The 27,832-nt window shown below is 42.3% G+C and overlaps 1 protein-coding gene and 1 long non-coding RNA gene across 3 annotated transcripts in view; one reads left to right on the top strand and one right to left on the bottom strand.

The window, feature by feature from the left end:
* Positions 1 to 27,832, bottom strand: part of SYNPO2 (synaptopodin 2) — a 97,584-nt gene that overhangs the window by 13,395 nt on the left and 56,357 nt on the right. Inside the window, exons 2-4 of one of the 2 annotated variants that reach the window (XM_081924773.1) lie at positions 13,702 to 13,853; positions 9,547 to 10,319; positions 3,695 to 6,012 (exon numbers count right to left, since the gene is read on the bottom strand). In XM_081924773.1, coding sequence (XP_081780899.1) covers positions 3,695 to 6,012; positions 9,547 to 10,319; positions 13,702 to 13,853 — 3,243 coding nt within the window. Of the gene's footprint in view, positions 1 to 3,694; positions 6,013 to 9,542; positions 10,320 to 13,701; positions 13,854 to 27,832 lie in introns of those variants that run through there. The other variant, XM_081924774.1, reaches the window with a different exon arrangement.
* Positions 20,472 to 23,112, top strand: LOC309377892. Its single transcript, XR_014171770.1, has 2 exons — positions 20,472 to 20,610; positions 21,927 to 23,112. It is a non-coding gene; the product is annotated as an uncharacterized lncRNA (long non-coding RNA).

The raw sequence follows: 27,832 nt of genomic DNA, 5'->3' as shown, positions 1-27,832 counted from the left end.
TGGCATTTTGAGCAATTTTGGCAGAAGGAAGGAGAGAAAGGAAAAGAAGGAAAGAAAGACCTTGAAACTCTTTTTCAACTGCAGATAAAAACATGTGAAATCAAAGAAAAAGCAAAAAATACAGATAAAGAAGAAAGGAACAATTTTAATGGTAGAGGAAAAAATACAGCAGATTGTAATTGGAAAATGAACAGAAAGAAGATCCCAAGAGGATTAAAATATTGGTACTGCATAATCTTAAATATGTTGTGTTGCAAAAGAATCCTTTGTGTACATATTTCTATGTAACATGGGCTGTTTAATTAAAATTGATACAGCCACATTTGACTTCCAGTATAGACTACTTCAGCTAACAAAGCCTACCCTAAATATGTTGAGCTTTGGACAAGAACCCCACTGTAGTCAAAAGGACTTCTTATGACTAAATATGTTCTAGCTAGTCAAAAAGAGTTATTCCATTTGCTCTATGGACTTTGGATAAGTCCTACATGTTAGGGAATGCTCCTTTTATGTGTGAAGTATGAAATATATGCCTCAAATGTTTCCTAAGTGTGGCACATTTCACACTTTTTCATTTTTGGATGGTGATTGGTCTACTTATATAGTACATGGCTGTTCTTTCAATATTATAGTCAAAATGCCTTCCACATGACTGGAGAAAAGCTGTTCTCAATTGCCTGCCCACCGAACGCAATCACATGTGGCGGTATCCATCAGCACAAAAGTTTCCATCTACACAATGGAACTGGCTCCCTCTCCCATCTCCTGTGTGCCCCCATTCCCCCTCCAAAGCTGCTCCAGAAGTTTGGAAGAAACCTCAGAGCAGATTTAGGGGTTCCATAGAAGGCAAACAGAAAGAAGAGAGGGAGGGGAAGTTCTGTTGTGCGCTCCAATATCCTTGTGCTAATGGAACTACTTTAATGTATATCACCAAGGGAGGTGGTAGCAACAAGGGAGGCTTGTTCACTGTGTGACCTAGTCTGTTCACACAGATAGGCATGGCTTCCTTACATAAATTTCTGTAATTGTGACATCAAGTCACAATAGTGGAAACTGGAACCAAGAAACTACCCATTGGTGTATCCCCACAGCTCTGAAGGCAGTGCATGGTGTTCTCTATCGAATGCATCTTCAAAGGCAGTCAAGACATATTAAATTAAAGTAATTTTGACTGCTTGCAACATTATTTTAGTGGTATAGGAAGTGTTGCAGCCTGTGCCCTTCACACACTGCTGAAACCTTGGAAATTCAAGTAGTAGCTGTTTGTGTGAATTGGACTGTAGGCACAGCTCTGTGTTTCAGAGGGATTCAGTGATGTGAAGCTGAGCATCAATTTCAGCACTAGACAATGGGGCAACTTGTCCCATGAACACCACCAGCCTTGGCAATGCACCATTCAGGAAATGCAAATGGGAATGAAATGGCATTATGGCCACAGTAGGTTTTTGAGTGCCTCCAGAACTTAGTATGCTACAATGGATAGGGACTGTAACTCTGTAGATGACATGATTTGCATGTAGAAGGTCCCAAGTTCAATCCCTGGCATCTCCTGGTAAAAGGAGTAGATAACAAGAAATGGGGTTGGGGGACTCTGCTTTAGACTCCAAAGCAAGTGCTAGTCAGACTAGATAACACTGGGCTATATGGGCCACACAGAAGCTTTGTATGTTCATTTATATAAATTCAAACAATTTTCAGACCAGACTTGGTTGGATCTGTTAATCAGCAGTCAGTACATTCACATGAACTGTTCCTACTCAGGCACTTTCCCATTATGGCTGTATGTCCAAAATCCATCTAAATAATTTCACCAAACCTAAATTAATTATTGTCATTCATTTTGTGGTATTGGTTTAGCTAGAAGAGTGGGGAAAGTCTATCCCTTAACCTCTTTTTTAATCACCTCAGTGTGTGCAATCAAACGGTATTCAATGGGATTCAGTCTCAAGCATTACTGGAGATGTCAAATATTATTCTTTTGTATCACAACCATAAATAAAATTGGCAGAACCTAACCCTGGATATTCAACCCAGCAAACATGGTGTGGTAACAGTGTCTTGATCCTCCTGGTCCACAGTGTATTATTACTTGAGAGTAGGGTGAAAGCACAAGAGCAGAGTGAAAAGAAACACCAGTGGAAGAAGCAGGACTGGAAAGCCCAAGGTGAAAACAAGAATGTGCCAGCGATCCGCAGAAATATGAGGTCAGGAATCATGGCATGTCATTAGACAAGTATTTATAAGGCACATACTGCTCTGGTTGCAAAACTGGTATTCAAGGACGTGTCCCTTCAGTTTATAGTCGCTATGCTTTCACGTGAACATATTGCACCACTTCCACAGCTGTAGGACCCAGCTCATCCTCCTGGCTCCTGTAATTTTCTACTTGTCAAAAACAGAACAAAATGCTAGGCCTGAGGAGGTCAACATTTCCCCCCAAAATGGGAAAACTTTGAATAGCCTCTCCAGCCTATGGCTTTCTTCTTCCAAATCTAGTAATATTATTTACCCTTAACCAGGGGAAGGGGGAAATTGAAGAGGTAATTCATGATTGCGGATCACCAGTTTACTCTCTAATGACCCAAGCCTGCAATTGAACCTCCAGTGAATGAAACTGACCAGTGCTGATTTGTATAAATCATTTCCCTGTAGTTATGGGGTCACGGGATCAGGTGTAACACAGCCACGTTATTATAGTGCTTATGTGAGCTAAGCCGTCACGGATCCGTCGTGGTGGTGTGTCGCCTTAAGCTGAGAATCAAAGAAATGCTGCTGGCGAATACACCACTTTGCATGCCCAGTGGCTATACAAAAAGGAATTCATTCATTCCCCCACCACCACCAGTGGCGTAGCGTGGGGGGGTGCAGGGGGGCCGGCCGCACCGGGCGCAACATCTGGGGGTTAGGGGGTGTAAATCCACGGGTTAGGGGGTGCAAATTACTTGCCTTGCCCTGGGTGCTGACAACCCACGCTACGCCACTGCCCCCCACCATATGGTTGCAGTGATAGGAGGAATGGGGCTCTGAAGATGCCTCATAATAGGGATTAAACTGCAGAGTTGGGCCAAGACTCTATACCTATTTTTATACACAACATTCATAAGAGACATAACATTTGAAGGCACTTTTCAGAAATAAATCTAATATCATTGTTATTTTGATTGTGCTCAGACCCTGTGGCTGCCAGTCTCCCCCACCCCCACCCCAAAAACCTTCTGTGAAACCTATGTTCTAACAAATGAATTACAGGAACAGGGTTCCCTGTGTATTTGTGTACTGAAGCACTAACACCTAGTGTCCTGCTTACTTAATATGAAGTGGCACCTGCCCATCTTAGGACACTGTGCATGCATAGCCATGAAAGAGGACTGCATACATAAATGTGTGTCATTGCAAATTAATATTCATTTTGATTCATTTAAAAATCGTTCACTCTGCCATCCTATGCATGTTTACTCAGAAAAAATGCCTCATCATTTTCAGTGGGACTTACTCCCAGGTAAGTATGCATAGGATTTCAGTCTGAAGCCTTTTTTTTTGGACCCAGATTTCATGTGATCTATCTGAAAAAAAATATTAAGTAAGCCAAGGATCACTTGAGTGCCAGATTACCACTGCAAACAATTCATTGCGAGCTGAGTGGATACTGAGTTGTATCTATGCTTTACTCTTCAATGGCCGAGGGTTTCCACACCTGTGCAGAGACACCAACTTTCTTGGCTGAGAACTTTGGCCTGGGAGCAGTAAACATAGAGGATGCTGCTGGTTCTTGCTTCGAAAAAGAAGGGTAGCCTGTCGACGCACAGGACTCAATGACAGGGCTAGAGGCATTCGACTGGAAGAAAGGTTGTGAAGTGTAGGCTGGTACAGAGTACACTGAAGATTCCCGGACATTAGAAGGAGAACCGGCGTTGAGCGATCTTGAAGGTAGAGCTTGCTTTGAGGCAGACGCTGAGTCAAACTTCGCAGGCTGCTTAGGAAGTGCACTTTCCTTATTATCTGAGGGAGGTTGGAAAGTAAATAAGGATGAATTAAGCTGGTATGGTTGGTGCTTCATAACTTCCAAAGAACTAAGTGCTTTCTTAGGCTTTTTCTTGGTAGTTTTGGCAGCAGCAGGGGACTTTGACTGTGGCTTGGTAGCAGCGAGGGGATAAGATGGAGTGTAGATGGGGTTATAGCCAACAGGTGGTGGTGCTCGAACATTCGAAGAATATTTCCAAGACGCTGGTAAAGACGGAGTTGGTGATCCGGCCCGCGCCATATTGGCCTGCACGGTTTCTGAGTCTACCACATATTTTTCCATCCGCGACTGCCTTTTGGCAAAGAGCTGGGCTCCTTTCCCACTCAAAGCTGGGGGCATCTCAAAAGCTGGCCCCACCCCTCCAGCAAGCACAGCATTTCCTACTGGGGTGGTGGGTGTTGTTTTGGGTGTATAATTTTGGTGTGGCGCTGCTGTTTGAGGCCCTTTAAAAGGACTGGCTAGCTTAAGAGTACTTGGGGGCTGTGGAGGGGAATAAGCAGGCTGGGGAGGAGGGTAAGCAGGTTGTGCTACGTTGACAGGTTGGGGAGGGGGATAAGCAGGTTGTACTATGTTGACAGGTTGGGGAGGGGGATAAGCAGGTTGTGCTGTTTTGACAGGTGCTGGAGCTGCCATTTCAGGTGAGTTTGGAGCTGGAAAGATAGGAGGCTGAGTAACAGCCACGGCTGGAGGTGACCAGACTGGTGAAGCAGGTGTTGCGGCAGTGGGAGAAACCTTTAACGAGGGTTTGGGGGCAACTGGAGGTGGGACCTTTTGCTTGGCTGCCTGGATTTGCATGAAATTGCAGGCCTCTGCTCCCAAGCTGAGGTAGTCTTCTTCAGGCCCCGATTCAAAGCCTGCAGCACCACCTTTTTTGCCTTCTGTATTCTGTACAAGGGACAGAAGGGCAGGGTTAGGGCTCAGCTTGGGGGTGTCTTTGAAAGTAAACATTGGCTTTGCGGTGCTTCTTCTCTTTGCCTCTTGCAGTATTCCAGTTCTTTTGGCAGGCACTGCAATCCTTTCATCCCTGGATGCGATCTGTTCTGTTGACTCTGTTGGAGACCAGATCGCCGGCTGCGCTGGACTGGCGGCAACTGGAGACAAAACAGTTCTGTATAAGGTTTCAGGGGGTGGGCTGACCGAAGTGTAAGGCGGTGGCGCAGGGAGATCTGACAAAGGGCTCGTCATGCTTCTGGTGGGAGAAAACGGAGCCGCTGCTCTGTTTTGTACACCAGGGAAAGGCTTGGCTGTTCTGTTGGGAGCAGCAGTTTTAAGGGTTTCTGAGGATGGGTACATCAGGTTTGCTTCAGGAGTGATCCCGATGCCATTTTGCTGAATTGCTGCACCATGACTGTGGCTCACTTCTATGTAGCTTTTGCTAACATGGCTTTTCACCCTGGAAGATTCTTCCTGTTTTGCCTGATATGAGGAGGAGCTCATTTTGTAGGTGCTCTCGCTTGTCGTGGCTGCCTGGTGTTCTTCAGAGGAGCTGTGCCCTGCCTGCATCCTCATTGCCTCTTGCTCAGCCGTGATCTGGTCCAACCGTTGACGCCTTTTGGCAAACATGACTGCCCCCTTGCCCTTGCTTTCTGGAAGCAGCTGAGACATCTTGTCCCCACTTTTTAGTTTCTTTTCAACCTCAAGCAGTCCAGTATCCCAGTCAAATGTCACAATCCGGTCTTCCTTGTCAATGTCGGAGAAGAAATCTTCATCGATTTCCGACTCGCTCGTGCCTAGCAAGGTAATTTCAAAAGCGTTCTCTTTCTCACCTTCTTCACCTTCGTATTCTTCGCCCTCGTCCTCGTAACGCTCTAGCTCCCCAGTCCCGTAGCTGACCAACGTATATTTCCTAGCTCTTTGGCGACGCTTCTTGAACATCAACACCCCCTTGGAATTGGGATTTGGAGCTGCTGTCAGCAAGAGGGCAATGCTCTTACATTTAGACTTGGCTTCTTTCACCTGCTTCTCTGACTGACTCTCGCTCCGTCTGAGCCCTGCAGAAAAGGATTAAAGAACACATCTCAGGCAACAGCGTAACATGAGAGCCATTTTAACCATAAGCTGCACAATAGCTATTTGGGGTGCAAGAGTGCAGTCCTAATCTTTCTTTCTCTAGAGCTGGAATCTTCCCCCTTATGTAAAGATGCATAGGAAAGGCATTAAGATTAATCTTTTCCCACAGTTCCAGCCATGATAAAAATTCCATAGCAATCATTCCTCCCTGGCTGACATTCTTTGCACAATTTTTTCCCCTTATGGATTTGCTAGCTCCACTTTCAAGAGCTTTTGATGTCACATATTTGCTTCTGTCTGTGTACATATATATAAGCCAGTATAATATAGAAGATAAATCAGAAGTGTCAGATAGACGTACATATACTATGGATGCTGAGTTAGGCACACATACTCCTGGAGGAGTTTGGAGAAGATGTTTATTAACTTAAACAAGATCAATTCCTTTGAAATAGTTAAATGGTTCAACTTGTCCAGAGATCTCCCTCTCCCCACATGTCTGAAAGTTATGGAGTAAGGAATAGGAGTTTGAATAAAACCAGGAATATTTTATATACACATACACACACAGTCCTACTGGGACACAACTAGCCCTTGTATTTCTCTATCCTGAGCCTTCTATGTGGCATAGAAAACCATGGTTGCAATGTAGTAGATTATATGATAAGGCATGGATAGCCTTCTGTTCAAAGGAGAGGAGAGTAAAAGAAAAAGAAAAGGATCCCACTGGAGGTGTCTAAGCTATCATGCCCAAAGTAGCTATTGGGAACTCTCCCAACAGTGCCATATCTGGTCCTACGGAAGGCAGCCCAGTTTTGCTGCTGAATTACAGGGCAAGACAAATCACAAGTTCTTCTACAAACAGAAAATAATGTGATCATCCAGGATTTATATCCACAGGAAAATAAGTTTCATTCCCTGTACCCTGAAAACCATTTTGAATGTGAATAATTCTAACCATGGTATTGAATCATGCTATTCAGAATTGGATTTTTTAAAACAATATGAAATAAATACTTTAATTAAATGTAACCAGACTGTTAATAGGGAAAGTACTTCCTCTGGGGAGTGAAAAAAATAAAGCAGACTCGGTAAGCAGACCTAAATCAGTGGTATTAATTTACATTTATTTTTATTTTTTAAAAAACATGTTATAACTCTACTTTAATAACTAATTTCTGTTAATGTCTCTAGATTTTATTAAAAAAGAAGCTCTGGAGGATATAAACTTTTCACCTTGAATGAACTGCTATTGAATGCTCACATTTTGCCATCCTGAGATAAACAGCATTTCCTTCTATTCATATTTCATCTCATATTTCATCTTTTACACATGTAGGTCTGCGCCTGAGCATTGTAATGTAAAAAATGCTTCCACCAGTATTACAGCAATCCTATGCACGCTTATTTGAGAGTAAGCCCCATCAATCAGAGGAGGACGTACTTCTGAATAAATAGGCATAGGGTTGGGTTGCCCACTCCCAGAAGCATGTATTGGGCAAAAAGGGGAAATAGATGGTTGTATAAGACATGAGATCTTAAACATCGGCAGGCACGTGCTACATGATAAGCAGGCTGTAGTGTGAGTACTAAAGCATAGAACAGAATTCCCAACCTGGTGCCTTCCTAAAGTTTTAGACCATAAATCCCATTATCCCTGACATTTTTCATCACTGCCTAGGAATGGTGGGAGAGAAGAGTCCAGCAACCTCAGGAGAGTACTTGGTTGGGGAAGATTGGCATAGATTAGAATATATTGATCTTATAATATGGAGCCCTATTGCTTTACAGGCTAGCTTATATTTCATTGTGGGATATACTACCCCATTTTCCCTTTTGATGCATCGCAAACAGCATCCATTTTAACACAACAATGTTACATAATATTTTAGGCTGTAGATAGCCTAATCCAGGGAACATGGTTTTCATGGAGACTTCCATAGTAGATACTTGTTGGAAGCCAAAGAGCCCTGGAACTAGAGATGAAACACCCCAGAAGACTTTAGATTTGGATGTTATCAAACAGAAATCTCCCATATCTCATGGTAAAACACATTTGAAGCTGTTTCTAAAGCAGTTTATGATATGACACGAGTGTGGGAGCCTACTATTCAAAGAGCGGGGGAGACAAAAATCATATTGGGTGCACGTTAGACCTTGTGTATATGGTACCTAAGCCTATAGTGACGCTTTTGATACCAGCCTATGTTTATGTGTTTAGAAATGAATGTATTTTCTTCTTTAAGAAAGGAAATACGACTCCCTGAATTGTATTCATTGCAATGGTACTTGAAGCATGCAAAACATTCCTATCTTGAATGGCTTAATTATGGGTATTTAGACAAACCCCTTTCTAACTAAACCGATGGTGTAATCTGACAAGCACAACCCCACAGTTGCTGCTGGCTTCACTGCCAAAATGCAAAGCATGCGTGCTGTTCTTTTATACTCTGTTAAATATGACATAAATGTGTGGATTACAGCTGGGCACTTCAAGCATAAGCAACAGCTTAATTTACACACTGAGGCAAACGATTATAATTCTAAAAATATGCTTGCAGGGGAATTAGTAATGGGTTAGCATGCTCAGCCTGTGCAAGACAGCTCAATGCTACAGTAATAGCATCAAGCCTTTGCCATTTTGCAATGAAAAATCGCTTGACGGAATTCTTGAAATAGTCCACAGTGAATGCACAACTGCCAGGAACAGAAGTGAATCAATAAATGGATGCTTTGAGGAAAGCTGCATCTGAGTTAATCTTTTTTAGCTGTCGTACTATTGGTCAACTAGTTTACTTCCAATTAAAGACCTTGTGTAGATTTTGCACTGACCTCTAGGTATGGGAGGCAGAAGGAATAGTAAGTTCACTTTACAGTGTAGAGAAGCCTTGCAAAACTGAAAGGGATCATATAACTGGCCAAAAATACACATGCTGGTGTCTGTCAAAGCGACTTTCTGCAAGCATCATCATGCTTCACTACTTCACCACTTTTCCTTTTTTAAAAAAAATCCTTCTCGACTTTTAATAGAAGTAGCATCGTAAGTATGCCAATTCTAGACAAAACGTAGCCTTTCTTTGTACATGGTGAAACCTACAAGCAAGAAACGGTATGCCTGACAACATTTCTCTCTTCTGGGACAATCTCTGTCAAATTGCCTTTTACGTCTTTGTTAAGAAGCCCCACAGGCTGTCTGTACCAGCAAGTATTTTTAGCAGTAGAAAGTTAGCAGTCCTAGATAATGTTTCAAAGCGAGCTTTCTAGTCAGTGCTATGAAGAACATTCAATTCCTACTGATTTTTTTTTTAAAATATTACTACAGGGCTTACAAAAACGACATATCAAAACAACAGAAACTGAATGGCATTTAGAAAAGTGAGGGGGAGATATTAAGAAACCCCCTTTTAAAGTTTATATTAATCCTAAGCACATGGAGGCAATTGCACTTTGAAATGTTCTACGTTGCAAAATGTAAGTCTCAAGCAAAGCCACCCGCTTAGCGATAACATACTCACTGGCGTGCCTTGCCCTGTGTTTGTGAGGTCTGCTATGTTCCCTTTCAGAGTGCTGGTCGTCTTCTCCCTGCTCTGTGCCTTCTGACGAGATGCCGAAGGAGACTACAGAAGGAGGTGCTTCTGACTGCCCTCCTTCCACTTGAGAATCCACACACCCCTTTTCGACCAGAGACCCAAACTCTTCCTTTGCCCTGTCAGAGCAGTCTAGGATCACCTCTACCTTGGTGAGAGACGGCTCCTTTGTCTCAGCTCTGAGGGCTGCTTTGACCTCTTTGCCGCCAGCAGCCTGGAATGTTCTGCTTGACCACTGGACAGCGTGGTCTTTTTCAGCCGCGGGACCTGCAGTCAGCCAGCTAGTCCCATCTTGCGGTAGGGTGGCTCCCACTTCTGAGGACTTGTGCTGTTCAGCTCCCAGGACAGTCAGGCTGGGAACACTGCCGCCTTTGTGTTTGCCATGCAAGAGGGACAACTGGAGCTCAACTGTTGGTCCTGGCTTTTCCCCGGTGAAAGCAGGCACCTCTATGAAGTGTGTTTTAGGGGCTTCTATCACTTTGGGAGGGATTTTGTGAGAAGGGGTGATATCTCTTTCGGCATCGCTTTGCTGCTCTTTCTGGAGTGTTTCATGGGTTGCGCCTATGATCTGCAGTTGTTGGTGGGGTCTGGGGGCTGCTGTTCTGATTTGCAGGGTAGTGCTCTCTTTATATTCCTCATTTTTAATGTCACTGCCATTTTCTGTTTCAGGACTGAAGGTCTCATTCACTCCACTGGAAGATCTGCGGAGACACAAATAGCGAATCTGAGTTGTAAATCTAATTGTGTATCAAGCTACTTTTTAAAAAGTTCACATCATCAATACAGTGCAATGTGTTGCCCTCCAGACTTTTGGAGTACAACTCCCATCAGCCCCAGCTAGCATGCTCAATGGTCAGGGATGATGGGAGTTGTAGTCCAACAACAGCACACCACGGCTATCCCTGGTGTATGCAGTATTGGACTTAAGTTGGGGAGAACCAAGAGTTTACAAATGAATCTCAGAGTGGAGCTGGGCCAGCAAGAAATCCTCTGGATCCCAAGTCAACCCTGTTGCTGTTGTGTGATGTCAACAAGCTTCATTCAGGCCTTTCACTGCACCAGTCTAGGAGCTGGCAAAGCAAACATTCAGTTTCAACCTTCTGCTTAGGCCAGCATCAGTGGCAGGGCTGTGGATCTTGGGTATCCTGCTTCATTAAGTTCCACTGCTGCCAGCCATATGTGAGGTGGCTTCCTAGTTCCTTCCTAGTTAGTATCTAAATCTATCACATAATTTGCTTTGTAGGACAAAACTAGTAAAGTTTTTGGGTTTTTTTACTAACAGTAAGAAACGTAGACACCTGAACACGTGTTGACATTAATGCCAATGCATCTTTCTATCCTGGTCTTCCAGTATATTGATGAGCCTCAAACATATTTCCATGTATTTCCATGTATTACGAAGAAGAACATGTTAAAGATGGCATTCTTTTCCCTTGATCAAACCATAGCTTTGTGTGAATGTTCAAATGCACAGATTATTGGAGAGGGTTGTGGCTGCCACACAACTCCTGCGGTTCTGCTGCCATACTAACTGCGAATAAGCCATAGTTTGGCTTTGTGTATCATCAACACCCATGCTCATGGTTTGTCTCACTCTGGACATACAGTGAGCTGTCGCCAAGGTTTGTTCTTCATTTAGCATATATGCCACACAACTGAGTGGAACCATTCTAAAGAACAGGGTTGGGGGATTTTAGCCTTTAGCACTGAAACTGGAGATGGGGTGAGTCTTCAAGGGAAGGACAAGCTCTGCCCTGCTACCCTTCGATTTTGCTCCAATTTCCCCGAGAAAAGTACCTTTACCTTTGAGGAATGATGGCATAATACATGGGGGAGAGCTGACTTCAAAACAAGACAGGCTTCACAAGGTCTGTCCTTAATTGCAAATGGCAATCCCCTTAGTCCCCAGCTGGATCAGGCCACATCTGACTTCCAGCTAAGGGAATGCTTTGCGGTATCGAGGTTTGCTGTCTGCCATTGGATACCCTATCCTTTCTCAAAGGCAAGATCTTTTACTGTGAGAATGTGGGGGGAATTGGCAGTGAATGTGTGAACCAATCCTTTGGGTTTTTGAGCATTCAAAGCCCAGCTGATTTTTAGGGCAAGCCCAATGAGTACCACATTTTAAACAAGCTTTTCAAAAGCATCTAAAAATGGCTTTTCCACCTCTTTTCTTGGCTCCTAGAAGCCAGATTCTACAATATGAAAGTCATAGTATTGTCATCAGAGAACTATTAATCCCTTTGTTACTGCCTAGAGGCAGCAATGGACTATATATGAAAAGGCAAAACAGAGGTGCTCCTGGTCAGGAGAGATGACATGTCATTTTTTCTTTCTGGGATGGTGAGAGTCTAATTAATGATTCCCTCTAATTCTTCTATTAGTTAAATAATAATGTACTTCACAGAATGGCTATTTAATGGGAAGTTACTCACAAATTCCACAGGCAGGATCAATAAGAAGCAGTAGAATATATTGAATTTGTGAGCAGTACAGTTCTGTTCAAAGTCATCGGGGGCTTTTGCTGAATGGAACTTACTTGTGGGTCTTATTGATAACCCACTTGGCCGTTGGGAAAGGGCACTGCTAGTTAATATAGCTGTTAAGTGTGTTAATATCAATGCCACCCTGAGCTTTTTTGGCAGGAAGGGTGAAATATAAAGTTAATAAATAAAAATATACAGTATTGTGCCACATGGAGATCTACCTTTTAATTCTGCTTCCAGCAAATTGCAGAGTGGTGTCTCAGCAGCACTAAAGGGGTCTAATATGGACCCAAGGCTGCCACATCTTGAAGGAAAGGGGGTAAATGTAAGTCCTTGGTTCCCTCAGAACCCACAACCATACATCCAAGTGATATACCATGAATTTTCTCTCTGGCTTCGAGGAAGCAAAAGTTCAGTATACTGAATAAAAGCATGAATAAATTATGCAGGATTTGGCACTGTTGGCTGAAGATTTTATGGAAAACTGGTAAATTAAAAGACATGCTTAAAAAGCCATCTGTTCTGGCAAATCTCAGTCCCACTCTTGTCTCTGTCTTGCACATCTGTATCAGTTGCTGGAAACAGTACCTGGACACAGGGCTGGTCCATAATATCTATCAAACCATGGACGGAGCTCCCAAAAGGTCAAGCATCTTAATTTATGCAGCCCTATGAATGTAGCTGGTTTCCATCATGTTGTGTTATTTGGACAATCAATTGTGGTGCTTAATAAACTATGAATCTGTAAACATTTCCTTGTAGGAAGGAAGACTGGGAGTGAGCCAGATAAATGTTGGCCTTTATTGGTAGCTTAGTGTGTCTGGATTTCTGTTTATGTGAAGACAGGAGGGAGGAAGGGAATGAGGGAGAGACAGAAACAGAGCCACAAAGAATTCCCCCCTTAAAAGGCTCTCTGCCTATGGATATACTTGAAGTCTTTATACACCATCTCCTGTCCCCAACAATAAATGTTTGCCATTTGCTGTGCAGGATTAAACATCTTTCTTTAAAGTCTGGTGACGATTACAATTAATGAAGTTGCACTTCTGTTGTGGGGAGATTGACCACAAGATACAAAGCGCATTGTTCCCTCTAGGACTTAAATTTCAGTATTTGTATCTGGTCTGTGGGATTTAATCTTCACTCTTATTGTGCAAATGCATTTTCTATTATATAAATGATAAGTGATACAACTTCTATCACACTACTGTATGAACTTCAACAGGCTGGTGCTGTTTAAAAGTGAAGTGAACACCACTCTGATTCCTTTGAAAGTTTAGATAATTTTATGTTATGACTGTCAGAACGATCCTATACCTACTTCCATGGGAATTAATCCCTAGTAAATTGTTCAGGGTCGAAGGCTCAGTTATTCAATGATATAATTTAATTATCCATGTAATTAATTAGCACTTTCTTGATGCAATTATGAAGTGCAAAGAACCAGACATTGTGATTGTGAAAATAAGTGTTCTTAAAATGGTATATTAAAAATTGTGCAAAGTGGCATAGAAAGTGCAAAGTTGGTTCCCAAAAGCCCCATGGGACTATAACATGGACCTTATCAGTATAAGTAGCCAAGCTGAGTTTCCTTTACCTCTTGATAAGCATCTGGAGAGTGTCAGCCAAGCCTTCCATCAGAGCGATAACTTCAGAATAGGTCAAGTCGGCACAAGGGTTGCCATTGATAGATATCACCTCATCCCCTTCACACAGCCCAGCCTTGGATGCTTTGCTTTTATTGCGAATCTGAAAGAAATAAACAGTAAAGCATCTATTCAGATAGTGGCAGGAAAAAAGTTCATTTCATTTGTATGCGGCAACAAATTGCCATAAGAAAGCTGTATTTATCCATTGTTTTGATTCATAAAAGACTGCAATGATTGCAGTAATTTATCAAATTCTTCTACATTTTATCTACTAACATTTTCAATTTCTCTCCCTCTCTCTTACTGCTGACCACATATCACCAGCTCATGCCCCTTGATTTCAATCAAAGGATGGGTGCACCAGAAGGCTATAATGTGCAGATTACCAGAATGGTGGTTTGTAGAATGAAAAAAGGACACTCACTGAAACTCCTCTGCCACCTCAGAAGCAGGCTAGCTGCAACAAAAAACCCTTGATAATTTTCTTGATTGATAGAGAATGGTTGAAAAACATAATAAAGCAGGTTGGACAGATGTATCAGAACAAAAACCAAAACTAGGCACCTTAGAATGTATTTCTACAGTGGGATGTGTCTAGCTTCTTCCACTTTCAAAATGCCAATGATGTACCACTTGAATACTCAATCATTTCCCTTGCTTTTTCACAGGGTCATTAACATTTCAATGGTTATTTTTATAACTCAGCATTTATTTTGTTCCATGGTTTTTTAAATATTGAAAACCTGCTCTAGAGAATAGGAGTGAAGTAGACTCAATCTGGCTAATGGATTGAATTGGAATCCTGAAAAGATTCAACCTCAAAAGGTGTGGAGGACTGCCTGTTCCCGAATGGGGTAACTGTGCCCCTGAAGGACCAGGTGCGCAGCCTTGGAGTCATTTTGGACTCACAGCTGTCTGCGGAGGCACAGGTTAATTCTGTGTCCAGGGCAGCTGTCCAGCAGCTCCATCTAGTACACAGGCTCAATTTTGGTTGCAAGAAAAGAATTGGGAGCACACTCCTGATATTTCCTTTGCAAGCATGGCTTGAATTCAAACCAGGGCTGAAAATGACGAATCTTGAAACTTCAGTGACATAATGTCACATGACGGCAAGTGACAGACAGATGGGTGGCCCCACTCACTTGTCAAAGTGGCCCATGGAGGGGTTGCCACTTCTGGATTTAGCCCTCTGACTGGATTCAATTCCTCACACTTGCTGTAGGCTAGCTACTCCCCATCTGAGTTGTCTCTGAGTTGTCCATCTCATGGTTTGAGATGGTCCTGGAAAGTCACCTGCTGCCAGCCACCAACCACTCAGATAGACAGGGTTTGTTTTCTATACACTAAGTTGCACATGTGCTACTCCTATGCAAAAACCTATCTTAGAAAAAAGCTTGCATAACAACAGTAACAAAATGAAGACTCATAATCATCCCCATAATAAAAAAAACGTGGTTGCAGTGGGCTTAGATGGTCAAGGGAATCAATATTTAAACTGATTCACATAAACTGGCCAGTCACATTCATTTTTTTGGCTTGGTCGACTCATGGAGCAGAATGAAGCATTATGAGGTGGCAGGATGACCAGAATTGTTTCAGGTTGCAAGCTGGTGGGGAGGGGCACATTTTGAAAATTATTCCCTATGTAGAAATCTTGCCACATATAGCACATGCTTAATACTAGGAAGCATTCTGAAATCACACTCCCCATGTGTAGTCTGAAGTGGTACGGTCCAGCCTTCCATTAGCTTGCAGTGCATTCCTAGGCATGCCCACTCCATTAAGTTCATTGGAGCATATTCCCAGGTAAGTGTGTACTTACAAGACTGGCACCTTAGCTCACTTAATTGCGTTGCATATATAGACCAAGGTCAGAGCTTGGTTGCCTTTGCCATTAATGCAAAATTCATTGAAAGAAAATACAACACTCTCAATCCATCCTGAGGTGAGAAGAAATGTCTTCAAATGTGATACCTTCTGAGCCTCCAAGACTCACCACTCCTCATGCTTCCTGAGTCATACTCAGCTGCAATAAAAATAACTTTAAAACCCAAACTAGTGACACACAGTGAACCTAGCTGCCACCGTGGCATCAGGGTATTCAGTTGGATTAAGTAAATAGAAAGCTCTGTCAAAACATTTTCCTTCTAAACAAAAATCTGAAGTGACTATCCTAGAGGATTTTTTTCAATAAAATGGATTTGGAATTGAAGCATAGTGACTTTAGGGTGCACCTGTTAGATTCCAAGACAAGTCCATACCTTGATAGGACTGATAATTTTTGGTGACTTTTTCCACTTGTATTATGCCGGAGCCTTACTTTTATACGTGAATTTGTAAGAAACAAAATTACAAAATGTGCAATTTATAATTGTGCAAGTTGATTGAGATATTCCTTAGTCTGAAAACTATTTCAAACAGATCAGTTCTATGCAGGGATGAATGAACACAACGGAAAAATGAGTCCTCATTTTTATCCTCGGATGTGAAGTGTGGCCCTAGTGTTTTTAGTCCAAACACAACTGTTCCATGAATTAAAGCAAGTCTGCATTCCTTGGATTATCTCAGATTGCATGGGTAGAAGAAACAGGTCTGGGATATCTATGACTCAAGTCACGTAAAGCACCAGAGGCCATAAATAGAATCTTACATTGTTGGAACTGGCAGCTAATACTTGGAAGTACTAGCAAGACAAATTGTTAGTATTTTATGAGTTCCAGGACTAACATAAGATATCTACTTTCTGTTATGGTTCGCATGGACTATGAATTAATATAATATTCTGAGATGTACAGTGACATTAACCAGGTGGGCATCGAAGAACTCAATTATAGTAGCCAATGCAACAGCAAATAAGGACATCTCTGCAAAGAGAAGGGGAAATGGGCTCAGAAGTGCCCAGCAGTACACCCAAGCACTCTTGTTTATAGAATTCTTGGCACTGCACAGATCTATGGATAAAAAGAGATGCCTGAAATGGGGAATGGCAGGGATGAAACATGCTAATGAAGCTGAGTTCATATTCTCTGTCGAATAGAATGCTGGTCTTGTGCCCTTTCCAGTAAATGGCTTTTATTATTAGCAATCAGTGAATATCTGGATCTAATCCATGACAACAAAGCACTACAGTACGCCATCTTCAAATATGCTTTTGGTGTCAGAGAACAGGGCAGGAGAACCAAAAAGCCAGATGCCAAGTTAAAGTGGATCAATAATCTCTGCATCATTTGACCTCCTCAAATAAGGTTCCTGCCAGAGGTCTTGTATATATTTGCTGTCTCTGCCCTAACAAATGCATCTTCCTTATGGTGAATTTTGTGGCGTTACATTAAAGCTTCTTACAACTTCTTATTGGTTACAAACAATAATTCCTAGTGCACCCTCACTCAGAGCAGAGTATACTTGGCTCAACATTTTCCCTTAATGCTTCTCATTTGGGCCTGTCATCTGAAGAAACTAACTGACAGAATGCCTTGAAGATAACCATCAGTAGGGTAATCCTAGGCATAGCTGTGGACATCTTTACTGTTGAGAATACTTGGCACTCATTTGAACAATATCAAAGCACACCCTCCATAGCCTAATTGCTCCTTGTAGAGATGATAAACATTTACAAATATGGTGTGGTATGCTGTGCACATCTTTCCCTTGAAGGAATATATAAACACCCTTGCAAGTTTGGAAGAATCCTGGTCTCAAATCTTTGGGATGCCCCTCTAACAGTTAAATGCCTTGTTTTTGCTTGCAATACAGAATCAAGGGCTTTCCCATTATTATTATTATTATTATTATTATTATTATTATTTTCAGTAACCCTTGGTGCTAATATTTGGCAGTGTATGGGTGCCTGCATTCTTACAACAAAGAACAATGCATATTCCAGGGAAATATTTGGTTGCTGAAAATAAAAGTTGTCAGTGATGTCAAGGGAAAATACAGGAGTTTCCAATTTCAATCTGGCTGAAGCTGTTAGTCATTATTGGTGGAAGTTAGGTTTTAAATACAGAGGAAACAAACTCTCTAGTCACCATTAGGGCATTTAATCCACTGCTCCTGCCACACAGGAGGTTAATGAAGACTGTCTTTAGCTTCTTTGACTCTAAGATACAGTAGTTGTTAAAGTTGCCTGGTTTAAATATGCCATCCGTTCTCCAACAGCAGAAATCCATTCTGGCCTTCTGCAGTCATTTTCTACAGCCTTGAACTACCTTATGTTGAATATGTCTAGACAACAGCTGCCTTACTGGAACATTCAAAAGTCTCCCTTTCCTTCCCCCTGGTGCAGAGCATTGCTCCTGTTGAAAGATGTGTTCCATAATATACAGCTCTCCCTCTAAGGTAAGTTCAATAGTGTGCCACCTGCTGGTTGAAACTGCACACAGGAAGAAAACACAATCAAAACGCAAATCTGAATTTTTCATAGTATCAAGTTGACACTATGAGAAATTCAGATTTGCATTTTGATTGTGTTAAAAGCATGTTTCCTGAATTTAGTGATTTAGTTATATAGGTCCACATGCACCCCAAACCTGAACTTAAATTGGAGGGCTTAACCTTACTGACCCCAACACTATATTACAAATCACTGAATACAAACTGATAGCTGCAAGAGTTCAAAACAGATATAGCAGAAGAAGAACTGCAGAATTCACTCCTTGCCAGCCAGAGCGATTTCTGGAGTCTGCTTTTGGATTATTCCAAAAGTGATTTCTCTCCACTGATTCCAATGTCATTTCTGGGCACAATTTAAAGCACGAGTTCTTACATAGAAAGCCCTTATTTGTTTAGGGTGAGGTAGCTGAATGGCTGCCTTCTCCTATATTCTTCTGCTGACACACTGCACTCAACATCAGATACTTTGTCCCAACATCCTTGAAGGCTTCCTTGATTTCATGCCTTTCATGGTTTTTTTTCGTTTTGACACCCAAGTTGTGGAACTCCCTTGTTTTGCCCAGCTGTCAGCTGGTTTTGAATTTTTCTCTCTCCGCTGTGGAATAAGCTAGTTTTATTCTCCTCTAGATTTCATTGCATTTCAATTGTAGAAACAGAATGGCTGGTGTCCTGTACAAGGTACCCTGACTAGTTTGGAGAAAACAGAGGCAAGGGAACAGAGTTGAGCAGCATGAAACAGATACAGGCTAAAGAAAAAGAGAATCTGGATCCCACAGTGAACCACAGGCTTGGAGCATCTTGAAAAGAGGAGCATGGAACAGTATTCTGGACACACCCCAAAAGCTGGGCTTGGGGATGCAAGAGGTTTAGCTGTAGGGAAGGAGCTTATCAGCAAGCACTAACCTAAGTTTTTAAGGTGGTCTCCTTAATGTCTGCGATGGACATAGGTGACATTAAACAAGAAAGGCTACAGGTTGTGAGATTTCATAAGTTGTCATGAGTTATTACAAGTTTCCCATACCAGAGTGGGGACACAGACACACCAATCAGATAATGTTTTAGTGGGTGTGGAGCATATGCCCATTAGAGCTGCAGATATGCATAAAGTTCACATTTTTTGTATTTTTGGCAGCAAGCCTTTGTAAGAAAGGTATGAGGGTGAAGCTAGTGGAGAGGTCTGTAACATTGTTGCGTGTGACTGTTTTGGGTATGAGTGCTTGGTTGGTATCAGGGACGAGGGAGAAATCTGATTTAGTTTGCATTTAGGGTAAACCTTCCCAAACAATGTGTGAATCCTTTGAAATTTTCACTTTTCTGAATTTTGCCATGCACTTCTAGTAATGCTAAAAAAATGCATATTCTATGGTAAAGTTTACATTAAAATGCATGTATTAGTGAAAATAACAAACAAAATGCATTGTTGTAAGGGAAATCTCTTTGCAAAAATGTTAGCCAACATTGAATAAAAAATGTATATGTTATACATATATATATATATATATGTATATATATATATATATATATGGAGAAATTACACTATAATGTGAATTATTTTTCATGATTAATTTAAAAACAAACAGCAAAAAGACCTGGAAATGTGGGGGACTGACATTAAGATTAAGATGTTGTTGTTGCTGCTGCTGCTGTTAAAACAACTGGGAGACAGGAAACCCTAGTGGTTCTGCCAGCCAGTTCTGATCTTTCTTCTGCCCCCCCCCCCGAGAGTTTGTTCTGTACTGAAGTCCACCAATTTTCCTGTGCTCCAGAATAAGCTCTCCTCCCCAGTCATGCTATATACTGCATATGAGGTTTGTTTCCTCCACACATCCACCCAGTCCAAAACACTGACATCAGTGGAGCTTGTTTAGATACACAGGTTTCAAATATAGAATCGAATAAATGCCACCTTTGAGGGTACATTTCAGTTTCGTTACCCACAATAAATGAATGGCTGCAAGAGACGGACCATTCCACCACATAGAGCAAAGGCCCCTCTTGCTGCCTGCATCCAAATAACCAGTTGAGTTCAGTGGAAGGAAAAGCTTGCTTGGGTTTCCAAAGCAGTACCTAAAGGGGCTAGTCTTATCATTGTGCTAATGGACTTCTTTCCCTACTCCTCCCTCTGGCAAACGTCCAAGGTGAGCAACCGAAGCAGGGGTGAGGTAACGCTCACCAAAATGTTAACCTGGCAAGCTGACGACACAGCACATTTTCAAAGAGTGAGCCCCGTGCATCACATTGGAGCTCCACGTTCCATCAGAGAATATTGTGCAAGTCTCCATTTCCCCCCGCAACACAGCATTTTGTCTGAGCTCTCAAACTTCTCGTCTTACGGAACTGGCTCTTATGTCACTTTCCCTGCTAATGCTTGTTTTAGCTTAAAGTATGTGTGGCTGGGGAAAGAATAAGGCAGGGAGATGGAACCTCCAGATATTGTTGGACTACAACTCCCATCATCCCTGACTGTGAGTCTATGAGAGGGTGAAAGAGGAGTAGCACTCTTTACTTCCATGGAGATGGGAAATGTAGTAAGAGAAGAGATGCTGCTGAAAGCTGGGAGGAATGATGCTATGAATGAGAGATGTGACTCCCCTCCAATCTGTGCATGTTAATTATGGTAATTCTTTATAACTGGGATCTTTTTCACCTTGCTTGCTACCATTTTTATTTCGTTTTAATCTCTTAAATCAGGTTAGTTTATTTGTATGGCTTTGCGCAATGTTGTATGAATTGGTTTTGTGAAAAATGTATTTACTTATTGACGCTTTGATTATTTGCATAGGCTCTTACATTCTTTTGATGTTTATTTGATGTGTTGTGAGTCAAGTTGGGCACAATCTTGTGGGAAAATGCCAAATGAATGAATGAATGAACCATGCTAACTGGGAGCTAGAGTTCAAAAAACAGCTAGAGAAGCACAGTTGCTCTATCCCTGGAATAACAGGAAGGGGCAAATAATTGCTTAGAGTGGTATCACTACCTATTCTCTTCTATGTGCACTGAAGTTCCTTTACTTCTTACTGGCACCAGAATCTGTCATCTGCTTTGCTTTTAATTCCTCCTGAAATCCTGTTGCTGTTTTTAATTGACACAATAGTGCAAGGCTGCTTCCAACTTTGCAGATGGGATTCAGAGAGTCAGAGAGTTGGAAGAGGCCCTAAGGGTCATCTAGTCCAGTGTTTCCCAACCTTGGGCCTCCAGCTGTTTTTGAACTACAGCTCCCATCATCCCTGACTAGCAAGACCAGTGGCAAGGGATGATGGGAATTGTAGTCCAAAAACAGCTGGAGGCCCAAGGTTGGGAAACACTGATAGTCCAACTCTGCAGTGCAGAACTCCTGCCCACAGATGTCCCTGGATGGCCTGGTTAACAGCCAGATGCACAGATCCATTGCATCACAGATGGATTCAGCAGCATGCTGGCAAACTCAGGGTGCAGAGTTATCATTATCATTATTATTGATTAAATTTGTACACCACCCTTCCACGCAGTTCAGTTAAAGTGGATCTGACATTCTTGCGCAACAAGCCTGCTTCCAAAGAAACAAAACTAAGAGAGGGTTTTTTCTTCAGTAAATAATGAGGAAATGCACTGGAAAGTTTGGGATAACCTATGACCTCCCCACAAGCAAATCAGAATGAAAGCTCAATAAGCAGCAGATGGTGTATAACCTCCCCACATTTTTTCTGCAAACAAATCAGAACTGAATGCTCTTTAAAAAGGTCTTCTGGAAGTGACTTAAGTTTTCAGCCATTTTCTCCCAGCTTTTCTGTTCACACAGATCTTAAGGATGCAATAACAAGAAGCAACATCAAAATATGACCTGGCAGCCAGAATAGAACTAGGGAATGTTTATAGATTCCAGTGAACATCTTTGCAAAGGAGAAAAATGATGTCCTTGTATGTCTGCTAGAGGGCTTCTTGCTCCATACACCTTATGCAAAGTTTGTGGTGTCTGTTTCCACCTAATCACAGTTTTCTTGTCTATCCCCAAGTAAGGATGTACTTCACTACACAGCAAATGACATCCGCATCCCGTTCGCTCCCATCTGTGCTTAGAATAAAGTTTTACTCTCTCTCCAGATTTTCCTGATAGAGAACAATGCCCATTACAAGTCATCTTTGGCCATAACCCTAGCAAAAGCAAGCCTCATAGCAGCTCCAGCAGCTAATTGCCCTTTTATTGCCTGTATCTGTTTCTTCCAACTGGTCTAGTTTATTGCTTTCCTGCACTCGATGACATAAATAAATGAGGAAGGCATGTGTGACTCTGCCCAGCAGGAATACTGGAAGCAACACGAAAAGAATCAGGGGTGTTTTATAGGCCTCTTTTCCACCCAGCATGCAATTATCACTCTCGGTGATGTCACTGGGTAATATTGAAATGTAATATATTTTTTGCTACTTGACTCATTGCTTGGGCAGCCTACCAGTCAACACCAAGAGCCACAAAGCATATAGAAGGGCAGCTTCTCCTCAGCCCTGAAAGTAAGGCAACTGTAGCTGGAGTTAAAACGGTGCTCAAATTACCAAGGGTGACGGGAGGGATAGGTCTTTGGCTCCTTACCTTTTCTGACAGTTCCTTTAGATTCTGTTTTTAGAAGGCTGCATGGTAGGCAGGATTCAAACAGAATTGCAGAGGGCAATGGCTAGAGTTGTGGGGTCCCTTTAAAGGCCTCCCACTACTTTCCTCTCATCATCTGAATGCTTAGTTTAAAACATAACAAAAAAAAAAACGGTTAGATTTACAATTGTGCTATTAAATTCACTGAGAATACTCTAGACCAGGGGTCTGCAACCTTTAAGACAAAAAGAGCCACTTGGACCCGTTTCCAAAGAATGAACAACTGGGAGCCGCAAAATTCGTCATTATAAAAATAACTTTTTTGTCACTTTTTTATTATTTCTTTGTTTGACCCCTCAGAATTACTCCTCCTCATAGAAATAAACATTAAATTAACAAGTTACCTTTTTGTGTGTGTGTGTTCTTCACTCCCCTTCAAAACAGTGACCAGCGTACATGCCCCTTACAATGTAGCAGGCAGGTGGGCGAGCGGGAAGGTGACGTCGGGACGGTGGGTGACTAACGCATGCACCGCCCCCATGCGACGTCACAGCCAGTACAGCGCCCGCCACAGTGGGGAGTGTCGGGGTGCACAATGCGCCTCCTCCCCTCGCTAGTATCCACTCCGGAGCCGCGGGAAAGGTGTAAAAGAGCCACATGCGGCTCCGGAACCGCGGGTTGCCGACCCCTGCTCTAGACAAAGTGAACTGTTGTTGAAAGAGCAAGTTTCATTTTTTTACACATTTGCTGAGTTTCAAAAACTGTGTGATAAAGAGTTTCGGATCCACTTTCGATTGACATAATGCATTTTCTATTTAAAAAATATTGTAGCTTTGCGGGACACAATGCATTCCCATTTGTTCAGAGTGGTATCACTTCTCGGTTTTGGACTTTTAACCTGTTTGATTGGTGCATTAAAGATCTCCTTCCCATTTTCCAGCACCTGATTAAAATTGGGAGTAAGCCCAGGGCAGAAAGCATGTAGGGAGACCTCTAGAATATGTTGCCCTTTTCATACAGAGATGAACTACCTGGGCACAGAGACATTGTTTTGCAGTAGCCCTGGGATAGTCACATGTGTGTTGCCATGTGCATCCTGTGTTCTGTTCAGAATATTTTTGGGGGGGTGGGGTTAGAAAAAAGGAAAAACTAACCATACTTGGTTTGCATGCTATGTGGGGTAGGGTGGGTCTCCTGTCAAGAGCAGTCCTGCTTCTCCTTTGGAATGCTGGTTTACATGAAGCTACTCTGCTTTGGTCTCAAAGACTATCACCTATAAAAGGAAGCTGGAGAGGCTGCTGGCATGTTGCTCAAGCACTCTGGTTAGAGCTCATTGGTCAGTGCTTTCTTTGGCTGCCTTTGTCTTGCTCTGCCTTGTGTCTCCCTGGATCTCACCTGCTTTGACTGCTCTCAGTTTGTTTGCCCTGACTTGTACATGGCTGGCCACAGGCTTGAAACCAGCATGCACAGATTTTCACGTGGTTTTCTTATAGCTATTACATTCCCAACCGTTGAATAAATTTTGACTCCCTTTGACTCCCCTGTGCTATTATAGAGGTGCTTGTGCTGCAGTTCATAAAGCCACCTTTGCAACCTGCAGGAAGATTTTGTATTCTACACCAGCACTGAGTTGCAACAGCAGGGCACTGAGTTTGATAATGCCAGCATCCTGCGTCACTGCACTGTGTTCGGAGGCATGCAGCCTGATCCTAAACATGTTTGGGTTTAGGCACAAGTGTTCCAAACATATCCTTTAAAATCAGTTGCACCTTCCCCACCAACCACCAGATAATATGGGTGACACCCTAAGACAAGACGTAAGTCTCCAAAAGTGTAACTTGAGCTGCATCAAACCAAGGGCATTCTTATTATTCCTACCAAAAAAAAAAAAATTCTGCTTGCAGTGTCCCATTTTCATAGAGCTTGGTGGGTCAGTTCATGTATTTTACAGTGCTGCCAGACAATTAAAGGGCTGTTGGATCCATTTTCCAAAACGTTGGCTCAAAATATAACAGTTTTCATATTGCCTGGCACCTCAAAGTCAAAGAGAACACTATTTTTAGAGGGACGTTGCATTCAACCATCTATATAAGGCTGTGCTGGAGAGGTTGCTGCTTTTGTATAATACATCAAAGTGGCAGTTATTCCAAGAAGAAGAAAAGGACTGATTCCGTTCTCAGGAAAATTAATGTAGATTAGAAGAAATGCTACTGATACCAGTGTGAAATAAGCACAAATGAGATCATTGCACTCTCAGTGCTTTAATATCTACATGCTACATGTTCTGTCTCTCAAATGCGCACATCCCATCCTCCCCATCATTTTCCCATCCTCTGCCAAGGTATGACTTCTCTGAAACAGCAACTATTTCATTTTAATAAATGTGAGAAAGAGATTGGGACAGAACAAAATAATTACTTCTAATACAAGCATATCAGCCACTTGTACCCGGTGATGTAGTGGTAAATGTTGAAGTTCAGGAGCTTTTCATGAAGCTCCCATGGCCATTATCTCCAATTAGAGTCCATAGCCAAACCCTTGAGGATAGCTCAGAAATGCAGGCAGCTGTGCTGATCCAACAGCCTCCAAGTTTTTGCACTGACTTGGTGTAATGGGGGCATAAACTGAACCAAATTTCTCCACAAGGAAGGAGAAGAGGGTTTCTCAGAAGAAGGGCTTATCATCAGTAGCAGCAATTGCACATCAATTCATCCTAAGACGTTTTTGTTTTGCTGATGTTGCTGTGAGTGGCAGCATCAGCAAATGTGTGGGCAACCTGACCACCATTTTGTATTATTATTACACAAAAATCATTAATTGCCTTCTAAACCACTGTCTCAAGGCAATTTACAAACAGTTAAAAACAGAAAAAACAGCAAATACATTTGAAGAAAAAGACTAAAACCCTAACAAGTTTTACTTTCAAGTTAAATGACCCATTTACTCAACTGGAAAAGCCGCCAGAAGAAAAATGTCTTCAACTTTTTCCAGAAAGTACAAGCAGTGGATGCCTATTGTATCTCAACAGGACTTCTGTTCCACAGAACCAGTGGCAGACCTTGTGGTCTCAAATTTCAGCGATGCCAAAATTTGGTGCCCACCACAGAGCCTAGGACTTGCCAATCAGAAAGTTGGTGGTTCGAATCCCCGCGACAGGGTGAGCTCCCATTGCTCGGTCCCAGCTCCTGCCAACCTAGCAGTTTGAAAGCACATCAAAGTGCAAGTAGATAAATAGGTACCGCTCTAGCGGGAAGGTAAACGGCATTTCCGTGCGCTGCTCTGGTTCACCAGAAGCAGCTTAGTCATGCTGGCCACATGACTTGGAAGCTGTCTGCAGACAAATGCCGGCTCCCTCGGCCAATAAAGCGAGATGAGTGCCGCATCCCCAGAGTCAGTCACGACTCGACCTAATGGTCAGGGGTCCCTTTACCTTTACTAGCTCTTTCCTTTCAGTGCACTTCATAGTTGTGACACCCCCTGCAGCGCACCCAAGGCTCCATGCCCAGTGCAACTGAACCATTTGCGCTCCCCGAAAAACGCCTCTGACAGAACAGGGGCAGCCCCACTAAAAGCCCCACTCCAAGTAATCTTCTAGAATGCTGTTCGCCTATGTTCAGTCCAGCACATTGCAGAGTAGATGTGGTAGCTACCACAAAAAAAGACAGCGAAAACTATCTGGAGGAAATTCTGCAAAATGCCTTCTGAGCAATTTTGGCTCAGCTCTAGTACCTATGTAAAAACTTCACAAGAGGAAGGGGCATGCTAAGCACTAGCAGCTGCTACTGCTGCAAAACACAATGTTCACACAGCAGACTTTCAGAAGGCCACTGTGGCCTTCAACTGTCAGGGTTAGATGAGATATCAAGGCTAAATTAAGGACACCAAGTCCATGCCTCGCACAGAAGTTATATCAGGAGCTGCTTCAGGGTTGCTGAGAGTGGGAAAAGGAACAATTTGAGGCCTAGTGGCATTACTGGGGCTGCTGAAAGTTACCAGCCTGAAGGAGTCAGAAAAACATGAGTTTTTGGGTTCAAAGCCTTGATATTAAATACAACTGAATCTGTACTTAGCTAGATTAAACATTTCCCCTATTTATTTTATTCTCACTGAACCAGAAGCGCCATATTTTGCAAATATGTGTGACCTGAATTCAACATCATATTTGAATATCTACTGGTGTGTTACTAACAGCATATATGTAATATTTTTATCATTCCATCTCTATTAGTAGATATTATTCTTCTGGGCATGTTGGAACCGATAGTTGGAACAGATGTGAAGTATATTCTGCCATAATAAGAAAATGAGCTTAGGAATCATTCATAATATATGGATACATAATGAAACTGAGAGGCTTTTAAAACCTCAGAATTACTTTTGAATCCCAGGACCTAGTAGATCCATCCAACTCCTGAGCACACCTCCAGAGAAATCATCACCCCCTGGGACTGAATGTGCCTTTTCCAACCATCACAAACAAAAGGTGCTATAGCCGGAGAGGTAGAGCATTCCAGAGTGTGAGAATGAAGGTTCATCTACTTCCTGGGCACAGCTCCAGAGAAACATCACCACCATAACTGCTCCTTGACCAGCCAGTTCAAATCTTCAGCAACTCTTTAACAAATACACATAAGAGGTGGCTGCCTGCAGGAAACACTGTCCTTTGGACTGGTTGGTTATGATGCATTAGTAGGGATTGTTTTCTATTTACAATGTCAGTTTTATTTTACTTGGCCTCTCCCAAACCATCTTTAAAAATCATCATCATCCCACATGAAGAGAACTATCAACATTTAAAACAACTGCTATGTGCTTCTCTGAGAGTAGGATGAATGGATAGCCAGATCCAATGTTATTTTTTTCCTAATTAATATCAATAGCTTCAATAGGTAGAGGTTTTTAAATGAAAATATGGTCAGCCTGCATGATTCAGCTGAGTTTTGGTCTTGCGTTATGGAGAGTAAGGCTGCAATCCTATACAACACTTGCCATGAAGAGAGTCTCAGGGAACTCAATAGGACTTAATTCTGAGAAGATACGCAAATGAGTGCAGGGTAGGGATCATTTTATGGCCATTGGCACTTCACCAGCTCTCAGCCTCAGCTGTAAAATGGAAATAATAA

This window comes from Podarcis melisellensis (assembly GCF_964234715.1).
Source record: "Podarcis melisellensis genome assembly, chromosome: 9".
Taxonomy (NCBI): domain Eukaryota; kingdom Metazoa; phylum Chordata; class Lepidosauria; order Squamata; family Lacertidae; genus Podarcis; species Podarcis melisellensis.
Note: the sequence above shows the minus strand (reverse complement) of the source record. Positions and strands in the feature narration are given on the sequence as shown.